General features: G+C 42.3%; 1 protein-coding gene across 1 annotated transcript; it reads left to right on the forward strand.

Moving 5' to 3' along the window:
• sap130a (Sin3A-associated protein a) lies at positions 1-9602 on the forward strand. The gene is made up of 21 exons (XM_053322570.1): positions 1-96; positions 1037-1165; positions 1285-1550; positions 2474-2641; positions 2733-2859; positions 2991-3106; positions 3206-3327; positions 4000-4147; positions 4245-4335; positions 4464-4568; positions 4706-4847; positions 5490-5605; positions 5922-6218; positions 6316-6487; positions 6706-6804; positions 6911-7272; positions 7378-7623; positions 7723-7848; positions 7967-8070; positions 8268-8381; positions 8597-9602. The coding sequence occupies exons 2-21, from the start codon at positions 1054-1056 to the stop codon at positions 8753-8755; spliced, it is 3192 nt and encodes a 1063-aa protein (XP_053178545.1). The 5' UTR covers positions 1-96; positions 1037-1053; the 3' UTR covers positions 8756-9602.
• Positions 9603-11954: the final 2352 nt, after the last annotated feature.

Genomic DNA, 11954 nt, shown 5'->3' on the forward strand with positions numbered 1-11954 from the left:
GTCCGGCTCTGTCCCTGAGCGTTCTTCCGGCTTACATGTTGGAAAAAAGAAAAGACGAATGGAAAAAATTGTAATCCACAAAACGACCATTGCCTAGTAAGTCTACGAAACGGTTATTCCTGCAAATATACCTGGCGCATTTGTTTATTAAGCCGCACGAAATGTACGCCGTTGTACTGTTATGAAGTTGAGCATTGTGCATGAAAAGCAGGTTAGCGAATACAGCGTTAGCTTGCTGTTAGCTACGATAGCTGGCTAGCTCGGTAGCTTTTTAGTTTTAAGGCTACAAAATCAAAACTACCGGCCGCAGCGTTTATTATCGTACTGGGCTGATATCGCGTTTGTTCATTGAGATGCAGACCGTCAAAAAGCCACCGTTGTGCTCACACATTAACTTAATATTTGATTAGTGACGGTGCAGTTGTTGTCGAGCAGTTTAACCACACTGTTATTGACCATTTAACGTTAAACAAAGCTCCACCCAAACGCTCGGTTCTTATTCTTCAGAGTTATATTTAATTATATACAGCTCTTTAAAGCCCTGGCTCATTAACGATAATACCCCGCTGCCTGTGAAGGGTTAACCTGAAGGGTTTTATTGTGGTGGTCTTCGTACGTGAGTTGTATATGCTATACACACATTTCAAAGGTGCAATGCTTTTCACTCTCTACGGTATATCTGAACAGAATGCATATACTGCACACAACCACCTACTTTCTGTATTTATAAAATAATAATAATAATAATTTTTACATTTAATATTTTTGTCAGCCTTTTTTGCACTATTTGTACCCTGTTTACAGTTCAAAGAAACGGTTTCGTCTGTAGAAAATCATTCAATATGAATATTTCTGAAGATTGTTGTGTTGTTGTTCTCTGTAAATACATTGTGAGACACAAAACCAGAGTGAAATTATTTGTATTTGTTAACATGCTTGGCTAGTGTGTATGTAAGAAATATTGATTTTTAACCTGAATAATATCTTATTTATGTCTGATATCAGTATTAATGTACAACTTTTAACATCATCCTAGGTCTTAAAAAAGTTAAAATGAGCTCCCAGCAATTCCCCCGACACGGGCTGCCTGCGTCCAGCGGGGGAGCACCTCAGATCCCTGCTGGAGGAAACCTGGTGTCTGTCAATCAGCCGTCAAACCCATCAGGTAACTCACTGTCACTGAAATCATATACTACGATAATAAGTATATTATAATACGTATACTTAACATATGGAGAGGGAGACAGCTGTATAATGAGATTTAATCAAAATGTTTTCCATCAGCTGGTGGGGATGCAGACAGTGGCCGGGACGCCGACCACGGGCAGCAGGATCATCCACCTGCAGGAGGCGGGGGGACCTTGGTGTTCAGAGATGACAAGCAGGAGACCATGGTGGTCAGACCTTATCCGCAGGTGCAGACACACGGCCAGTCACAAGCTGCTCCCCAAACTGTGCCCATCCAGCCCGGCACACCTGTGACTGTACCTGCTCCCTCTGTCCACCTCCCACAAGGCCAGCCTGCAGTCCTTACTGACGGACAGATGAAGGTGATGATCTTAATGCACATTTAATAGAAAAAAATATGATGTGTCTTTAACATTTGTTCTCCTGGAAAGTACTGAATTATAGCTAGCTCACACTGGATAACCTTTATGATTTTGGAAGCTTGGCTGGGCTGATTGGATGATTTGAAGGAACTCTGGATGTAATAACCTGCCTTCTTCATCGTATCCTCAAGCTCTATAAATTTAGACAGATTTTCTTTTAAAGTGTGTTTAATTTTGTTAGTCTGTCTTGTTTACTGTTAACTGGTCCAAGCTGAATACACGAGATAGTCTTGGAACAACTAATGGTTGATGAGCTCAAGAGGAAAGACAATGGAATGAAGTGAAAAAGTATAACCTTAAACTATGTTCTCACTCTGTACACAGTCTAAATTGGTAGAGGTTTCCCAGCTTCATGTACTTCTTGCTATGTAATTTTATTTGGAAGAATTAACGTTGAGACTGTTTTAAAACTGTCAACAGAAAAAACTGCTGTTTTGAATTTTTGTCATGTCATGCATGTGGAACTTTTAAAGATCCCATTGATATATTGAGAGGCTATACCTACAATAGACGTTCAGAGAGGATCACTTGTTTTTCTCATTTTTGTAATGGATACACCTCTTGCTAAATTTTAAAGCAAAAGATTACAGTATTTGTTTCAGAGGACTTTGTTTTTCTTCTTAATGAATGGCTCAATGAAAATGTTGTGTATATATACTGGCTATCTGCAAACTGTCTGACCTCACAATTATTACTTACAGCAGTTATGTATTATTATGGATTATGTGGTTAATGTGCATTTAATATTACAATTTGTTGGTTTCAGTAAATGTTCTTTTCTAGCATTGTTCTTAACACACCTCACTGCCCAAAAAAATTCTGTTATAAAATAAGTTTCTTTGTGTGTGTGTGTGTGTTTTAAGGCTGTCCTGAAGTCACCTATGCCAAGCCGTCTTATTGCCCCAGCACCAGCTTCCAACCAGAGTCACATCCCCATACCCCCCAAAGTCCCCGGTCACATTACTGTCACCATAGAAAGCAGTATTGCTCCAACCACATCTATCCCCGTGGCAACCATCAGTGGTCAGCAGGTGAGTGTAATGTGTGTTTTTGCTGTTACTGTTTGCTATTATCATCCATTTCTTGCTGGTCACTAAAGAACTGAGCTGCTTTGTGCTTCAGGGACACTCCAGCAACTTACACCACCTGATGCCAGCTAACATTCAGATCATACGGGGCAGTGCCCCTGCACTGCAGATCGGGACCCCTGCAGTCCCTCCCCAGACCTTCACGTCCCATTTACCCAGAGGTATGCATGATGTACTTTGAACAGTATGCCACCCTCGATGAAATGGTTGCTTCTCCCTAAAACAGCAGTACCTATACTTCTCATTTTCAGCAGTGCTTTGTACCCCATCAGTGTATTCTTCTCTCCTGTAGGGGCTGCTGCAGCTGCTGTTATGTCGAGCTCCAAAACTGTCCTGCGGCCAGCTACTGGAGCGAGTGCAGGCCCCGGCCAGCCCACAGTGCAGCACATCATCCACCAGACTATTCAGGTGCTCAGATTGACCTTCTGTTAAAGAAGTGTAGATATCGTGTTGGACATAGGAACATCCTGTGTAACTATGTCATATCTCTCTGTCTCTATCTCACAGTCCCGCCCTACCGTGACAACGTCTACAGCCGTGCTTCCCACTGTGGCCCCCATCTCAGCAACCAGAACTCAGTCTCCTGTTATCAGTCCAACAGTTACACACTCTGCAGAGATGCCACATGGGTAAGCAGCAGCGTAACCATTTATTGACACTAACAGAGATGCTGTATGTGTAACTGCCAGAGGCGATAATCTGGTCGCTATTTAATTTGATGATGAGGAGTTTTACCACTTACTAAAACAGAACTTGTGGTGATAGAATGATTGAATTAAGGCTGTATATCTGTATTTGTAGCATGTCCTTTTTTTATCTTTGGATATTTTACAGTGATGTCATACGACTGTATAAATAGTTATGCAGCCGCAGGAGAAAACTAAGCAAAGCAAAAATAAATCACAATATTTGTCTTGGTGCATTTCTGCCATTAGCTTTTTGGAAGAGCCCTGACACTGACTCACAGGAGAGCAAAGGGTCTATTAAAAAAATAAATAAATACAACTGCTTCTTTTGTGTTGTATTTTGCAATGTCCAGAAGAACTCATTGAACTTGTTTACAGAGTCTTTGTAAAACACAACTTAGACCAGTGGCTCCCAACTTTTTTGGTGGTTTGTGACCACTTTAAAACCAAAGTTATGGCCTTGGGCTGAACAGTTTAACTAAGCTTTTGTCTTTCTTTTTCAAATTGTTTGAGTTGATGGATTTTTTAAGGCCTGAGGAGGTGAAATTATTCAGTATTTGGACAAAAAGTTTGTTTTGTGTAGAAGTCAGTGATCTGAATTTTTGATTCTTTCAGGCGCCAAGGGCTGACCATTCACCCACCTCCAGCCACCGTCAGTATTCAGAGGCCTCAGACAACCCGTGACACCGCTACACGGATTACACTGCCATCTCACCCTGCAATCGGGGCTCAGAAGCCGCAGCCTCCGCACACCATGACACAGGTTACTGCTTCTTGATGATGGTCAGGAAAAGTAATAAAAAGTCATTTAATACAGTGACTGAAATCATTTCCCTTTTTTTTTTTTTTTTCTCCAACAGAAGCCCATCTTCAGTACTGTGACACCAGTAGCAGCAGCTACTGTGGCACCAATTGTTGCCACTAACACTGTGCCATCAACCACAACAATGGGTATGAACTTTACGTGTATTTATTTCTGTCAGCTAGACGCTAAAGTTTGTAATGACCCAAAATTTAATCCATAAATAGAAAAGCGGTTCGTAAACACATACTGACAATCTTCTCCTCTTAATGTTTAGGCTCTGTGCCACACACCCAAATGACCAGTAACACTATCGTCACCATGACGATGGCCTCACACTCCTCTCATGCTACAGCAGTGACCACTTCTGCCATCCCTGTTGGTAAGTTGACTCCTTTTATTTCACCGTTCACTGGAACCCCATTGTGTGCTTCACCAGCAGGAGTTACTGCCTTGACCTCAGTGTTCATACTGTGTTTTTATCAGCATTTATTCTGAACTGTCTCATGATGTTCACAGCTAAAGTGGTCCCTCAGCCCATCGCCCACTCTACATCTCGCGTGCAGCCCGACTATCCCGGAGAGAGAGCTAACCTCATCCCTATCCCGGGCCATCGGTCATCTCCTAACCCTGTCACCATGGAAGCAAGAAGTGACAACAGGTGAGCACACGATGTTGGTGAATTACACAGTATATGAGGAAAGTCCCAACAGTCAATTCATCTTATATCTATTATTAGTCTTTAGAAAGTCTCGGGATAAGCTGCATTAGCAATAGATAATATATAGTATATTTAACTATTGGTTGTTCTTATTTTATAAATTATGCTTTATCATACTTAAAATAGATATATACATGCAAAGAGTTGTCATACTGGAAACTTTTCATATGTTTATATTTGTTATTCCTCATAAATCAACCATCTGTGTTTAAAACGGAAACATAATTGCACATTTATCTATAGTTAAAAAGAGACTGATACATTGAACTGAAAGAGTAGTAGCCAGGTTAATCATGCTGTCATTGTTTCCTGTGACCATATCCTCAGTAAAGGCAGGGATAGGCTTTGGTTATAGCAGGGTAAAACTGTCCTTTAGACATTAGCAGTTACTTGTTTTATCAGCCAACACAGATTGTTTTTATGGAGTCACGTTGCATACCAAAAACAGATGTTATGACCTGTGTATGATGTCACGTTGATAGATATTTTATCTTGTATCTCATGGAGATAGTCACTATAAATAATATGTAATCAGATGTGTTAACCTACTTAGGGCTCATGTTGTTTGTTTTTCTTTTTAAGACCCTCTGTGCCAGTGCAGTTCCAGTATTTCCTGCCGGCATACTCCTCCTCATACCCTCTGCCACACACCTACACCCCTATCAGCAGCTCTGTATCTACCATCCGTCAGTTTCCTGGTAAGCACTATTACCAGTTTGGTGTGTGTGTGTGTGTGTGTGTGCGTGTGTGTATTCAATGTTTGGTGGTGTTTTCACAGATTGTGAAAACAAATTTTCCCATGGGACAATAAAGGCTATCTATCTATTAGTTTTATTAGCAGTCACTTTTAACTATTGTGATGACTGTATGGTGGAACATGCTTTACATTACTTGACTTATGTAAAAGCAAATTGACATTTTTGCAAAATCTACTAAAATATGTGCCTTGAATGTGAAACCAAAAGAGTTAAATAAATGAATCGATCTCATTTTAACTTCATTTTGACCCTCAAGTTACTCCTCAAGCTCCGAGTTCAGCGCTGCCCACTCAAACCGGAGTCGGCGTGGCAACCACCGTCCATCTCAACCACATGCAGCTGATGGCAGTGGATCGGATCGGTCTGTCGTCTACACAAATCAGCACCCAAGGCATCCAGCCCGCGCCGATCGCTGCGCAGGGCATTCAGCCCGCACCCATAGGAGTTCAGGGCCTGCACACGTCTGCACCAATCACCACGCAGGGAATACAGCAAGCACCAATAGTCACTCAGCAACCACAGCAGCAACAACCACAGTCTGAAGCAAAATCTGGTAAGAACCGAACGGACAGTAAAGTGAAATAGCACAAGCTTGATGAATACTTTATTGAGCTGGAGGTTGTTTTTAACGCATATTTTCTTTCATTCAGGGGTTGTTTTGGCTGAAGGTTTTGTAGCTAGCCCGATCAGCACCACATTCGGCAACACCCAGCCCGTAGCCACCATGGTACAGGCACACACTCAGGGAGGAGTCGGCGGAGCTCCCACCCTGGTCTCCTCCCCTAGACCCAGCATCCTGCGCAAGAAGCCCGCTAATGAAGGGTGAGTTTAATACCAGAATGTGAGACATTTCATGGAGCTTTACTAAAATGCACAAAAACAGTGTCTCAGCCTATTTTTTGTAAACTAAAGCCCAGGTTAACTACCAGCATTGGATTATTATAATCAAAGTCTGGCAAAAAACTTATTAGAAAGTTCAAAGTGCATGAATAAATGTTTCATTTTACCTAACAAAACCTCCCTTGCTTCGTGTGTTTCAGTTGCGTTCGCAAGAACCTGATCCCCGCACAGGCCAGTGAACCTGGCAGCGGCAGAATAGAGGGTGGCGTGAGAGGAGCAGGATCTCCCCGACCTGCAGGGTGAGCTTCCATCAAATCCATCACATCAGTCACAGCCATGTTCACATCCTGTCGTTATGAGTACTGATACGAGTCTGTGGCCTGACACTTTCGATTCCTCCCTCAGCGTGAAACCCAAAGCCGAGGTGCACATGGCAGTGGCCCCCCCTGTCATGGCGACAGTAGAAGCACTACCGTCTCAGGGAGGGGAGCAGCAGGCTGTGTCCTCAAACGCCCAGCACCTCACCCAGGCCATACCAACCATGCTGGCCACGCCGGGGCCCGTACCTCCCTCCCAACCCTCCACTGTCCTCTCAGCCCTGCCGGCAGCCATGGCTGTAACTCCCCCGGTTCCCGCTTCAATGGCCAACACTGTGGCTTCTCCCACTCAGCCTGCAGCCAGTAGCACTGCGGCGTGCGCCGCCAGCTCCGCCTGCCCCGATGTGAAAATCAAGCAGGAGGTGGAGTCGATGGACACTTCTCAGCCAGGTGAGGAGCATTTCACCAACTGTGTGATCCAGGAAAAATTATTAAATGTAAAGAAACAAAAACATACACAGGAAGTGAACGGTTTGTTTGTGTCTCCTCCATCAGATGCCAACGCAAACTTGTCATCAGCGCCAGCCCTCAACACCCAGGCCTCCACCCTGAACACTCCAGCAATAGGAGATCTGATCCCCGGAGCCTCCCCGAGGAAGAAGCCCCGCAAGCAGCAGCACGTTATTTCTACAGAGGAGAGCGAGATGGTGGAGACTAACAGCACAGACGAGGAGAAAGCACCAGGCAGGCCCATCACCGGCAGGGCCGAGAGGCGCGAATCTCCACCAAGAGAATATGTTGGTATGTGATGTCATCCATCGTGACAGTGATAACACTCTTACTTTTAACATCTGTCTTATCTGTGCTATTACATAGTTAACACTCATCGTTATCTTTCAGATGAGGAAGGAGTGCGCTATGTGCCAGTAAAGCCTCGGCCACCTGTTACCCTTTTGCGGCACTACCGCAACCCCTGGAAGGCTGCTTACCACCACTTCCAGAGGTACAGCGACATCCGGGTCAAAGGTCAGTAGCTGCTTGCATACAGACAAAAATATTTGCTCATATTGCCGTGTATACACAGATGATTTAATACATTTTATACAACTCAAGCTGACAATACTTTCTGTTGTTTGTCTTTCAGAGGAGAAGAAGGGCAGCTTACAGGATATGGCCAATCAGAGAGGAGTGGCTTGCCGGGCACAAGGCTGGAAAATTCACCTGTGTGCTGCACAGCTCAGGCAGTTGGTAAGTGCTGCTTCTAAACCTGCTGACACATCAACCTTACAGCATGACTACATTAAAACAAGGTTGCAGCAGATTACCGTTTTAACACTTATTGATATTCACTAAAGCTGTATGGAGGGAAAACTATTGTTTCCATGATGCATTTGAAGTTTTTTGATTGGACAATTGTAAACATGGAGTCTGTCCGTTACTTGTAGTCGAGTTTGGAGCATGACGTGTACAGCCGCCTTTCCACCCTTCAAGAGGGCCTGATTCCAAAGAAGAGAGCAGGCGCCGATGACGACCTTCACCGAATCAACGAGCTCATACAGGTAAGATTGTTACTGCTTTTCTCTGATTGGTGATTTGAAAGAGTGCCAGGAACTGTTACACATCATATTGTGAGTTCTTTTATGTATTCACAAATAAAATGGAAACAGAAGTGGAGTGATGGCAGTGCTTCCAAACAGTGAGTGTAACATATCTACTCATCACCTCTATTCACAAAGCAGCCTTTATCAACATGTCATACTCGTTTTGTCCTCAGGGCAACATGCAGCGCTGTAAGCTGGTGATGGACCAGGTGACTGAAGCCAGGGACACGATGATGAAAGTGCTTGACCATAAGGAGAAAGTTCTGAAGCTGCTCAACAAGAACGGCTCTGTCAAGAAATCCTCCAAACTGAAGCGTAAAGAACGCGCTTAAGCAAGGGGGGAGGGCTGTCTCTTCTGTCGACGCCACCGCCATCCCCTCCGAAGAAGGGGGGTGAAAGGAGCTGCTCAGAATTTGGTGCTATGATTCGCTGCATACAATCGCACGCACCCTCCCTATCTGCCTGAGAGCAGACAGAGAGAAGTGACAGGAGGCTGAGGACAGGACCTCAGAAGCAGAAAGGTTCTCAATGAAGACACAAAGTACACAAGTGTGGAGCATTGTAGGTTGCATTAGAGTGGCCAACTGGACAGCCCTGTCACTGGTTTCCCTCCCTTCCCCTATTTTTTTTTTGTTAATTTTCGAAAACCCCAGAGACAATTTTTACTAACTTAGTTTCTGCCTCTTCTTTTAAGACGACGTGTGAACTGGCACATTGTGTATCTGTGATATTAGGCACTAAATACTGGTGCAGTAACCCCTGTAAGTGATCAAAGTGTTTCAGTTAAGGCAAATGTCCCCGAGAATTATCGAACGGGACCAATCAGAATCATTTATAAGGAGTCCTTTAGCAAAACTGTGTGTATACAGACTAATCGCAAAATGTGCTCTTTTTTCATCAATCTGTGCCTTCATTTTGTCTGTGTACGTGAAATTGAACGGGGACACGGGGAAGCCGTTCCACATGCTGGTATAAAATATTCATCTAAAAATATCACACAGAGGGAAGAGGTCAGCTCAACTCCACTGCTTCCCCCCTTTTTTCACATTTTATACTGCACTTGCATTTTTTCCAGGTTAAGTTCATTTGTTTGTCTAGATTGGTCAAATTAACTATCAGCCACATGTTTAGGTGTAATCTAAAAGATTATGGAAGACTTTAGTGGTTTGAGGTTAAAAAAAAAAAAAAGAATTTAAAGGTGCAGTGTGTAGGATTTAGTGACATCTAGCAGTGAGGTTGCAGATTGACCCTCTATTTTCAACCGTGTAGGAGAACCTGCGGTGGCTTTGAAATTTGCAAGCTTATGTGAAAGACTCTCTCTAGAGCCAGTGTTTTGGTTTGTCCATTTCGGGCTACTGTAGAAACATGGCGCAGTCCGAGGAAGGGGACCCGCTCCACATGTTGATACAAAAGGCTAATTTTAAGGTAAAGAAAACACAACAGCCCTTATTTCAGGTGATTATACACTGATTAAAACAAACTTGTGAATAATATATTTAATTTCTGCCTAGCCTATTCCGCTAGATGCCACTAAATTCTACACACTGCACCTTTAAAAGATGACAAATTGAATTTATAAACAAAAAAAATGCTCTTAAAAGTTATATAGTGTCCTCTGATGGTTATCTGGAAGTGAGAACATACTGTATATGCAGAACGCCAAATTACCTTCATATTTCAAACTGCTATGAATCGCCCACTAAATCTACAGTATGTCAGTGGTGATCATACTTTCATGTGGTATCTGAAGGAGTAGTGCTTGACAGAGCGAGAATTCTCTTGTGGTTACAATGTTGGATCGAATTCATGTAAATCACTGTAAATGTGCTCTTGGTTTTTTTTCCATTGACCTGGTTTCTTTTCAAAGTTTTGTACTCATTGAAACATGTTGTGCTGTGCGACGCGCCGCTTCACTTTTTTTTTTTTTTTTTTCTTGTTTTGGCCGAGTGTAACGATAATGACGTTATCAGAAGAAGCGAGCCTGAAACATCCAGCTATTGTACGTTTTTTTTGTCTGTGTAATTATAGTAAAGATACTTAAACAACACGAGAGACAATGTCGAGTTTGTATGTCAAATTGTTTCGTAGAAGCTTGTGTTGGAAGATTTTAATTATTTATTTATTATTTCATATTTCCTATAACTGTGTTGTGTAAAAAAGGAAGCTTCATTCTGCTGCCAGCAAAGTGGGTAGGTAGGTATTTTACAGTATTATTATGCATCCTCTTAAGGGACATGCGCAGTCGTCATTATTATGAGGAAGCAACAGTGCGACAACAATAATCCCTTTTATACAACCCTGTTTTTATCCACTGATTCAGATTTATTGCACAGTCTCTTAAACCAGTCTACACCCTTGAATAATGTCTTTTTTTTCAAGGTTTTTACTTTCTGGAAGGTGTGGCGGTCTGGTGCTCACTCGATAATGTGTTTCCATTACAGTTAGTATTGATGGTATGAGGTGTTATTAAATGGCATAATCCCATCTGCAGAGTGAGACCAGGCGTTCCTGTTTACTATCTGCCTTTTACAACTTAATTGCCTCAGAACAGAACAGCACAGCGCGTTAGCAGTGCTTGACCTATAACCAGTATGTTTAATGGATCAGGAAAAGAGAGTGACGGGCATTTTGGTATCACCTCCGCCTTTTAGCTCTACACCTGACACCTCCTGACTTAAAGTCTGTTGTCTTGAGCGTGATTTCACAAAGTTTTTAATCGTTTCCATGTCTTGTGAAAAACTAATGTCTCAACTATTTGAGTCAGGAGGAGCTAGGAAATTATTCTGACTTTAAATTTTATAGTGTCTTTGTTTGCCATGTATTTAATATACGGAAGTATTGTGTTGATATGGGTTATTGTTCATAGTTTATCAAATTCTAGTGTGATACTTAAGCTCAAATCCTTATTAAGTCTTTGAGATGAACATATTTAACAGTAAATGACACTTTCTAAATCTATTGAAACTGATGCACTTTGATGATTTGCTATTATCTGAAGTTCTAAGTCCCAAGCCTTGTAATTTGTGACAGTGGGTGGCTCTACCTTTGCAGGAGCAAAGTCAAAGGTCCATAAAGGAGAGCTATGCTCGGAAAACTCCCTGCTTCCTGCTTCATAGTCAGTCAAGGCAAAGTTCTCACAGCAGTGGCAGAAGGGGCTTCCACTAAAGAATCAAGTATTTACAGGTAAGAGCTGACATAACACAAACAAATATAAATATCTTCAACTATGTTAAAAATATGTTATAGTTTCAAAGGAGGTCACATGATTACATTACCTGTTATATCTCAGTATCAACTCATTAATGGGGAGTGTCTGAAAAGTGAAAGTTTTATTGAAATGATCAAATTTTAAAGCTTTTGCTTCATACGCTTTTCTACCATAAGACTTTCCTTTGTGAGTTCCTTTCGAAAGCTACATTGGTTTACTAGCAGGTCGTTATAATGGCTGGAGCTGGTCTCAGTCTGCTCACTGTGGTGATATAGATTATGATTGTAAATATATTTTTGACAGAGTTGATCCATGTTGACACC

This window comes from Scomber japonicus, chromosome 7 (genome assembly GCF_027409825.1).
Source record: "Scomber japonicus isolate fScoJap1 chromosome 7, fScoJap1.pri, whole genome shotgun sequence".
NCBI lineage: Eukaryota > Metazoa > Chordata > Actinopteri > Scombriformes > Scombridae > Scomber > Scomber japonicus.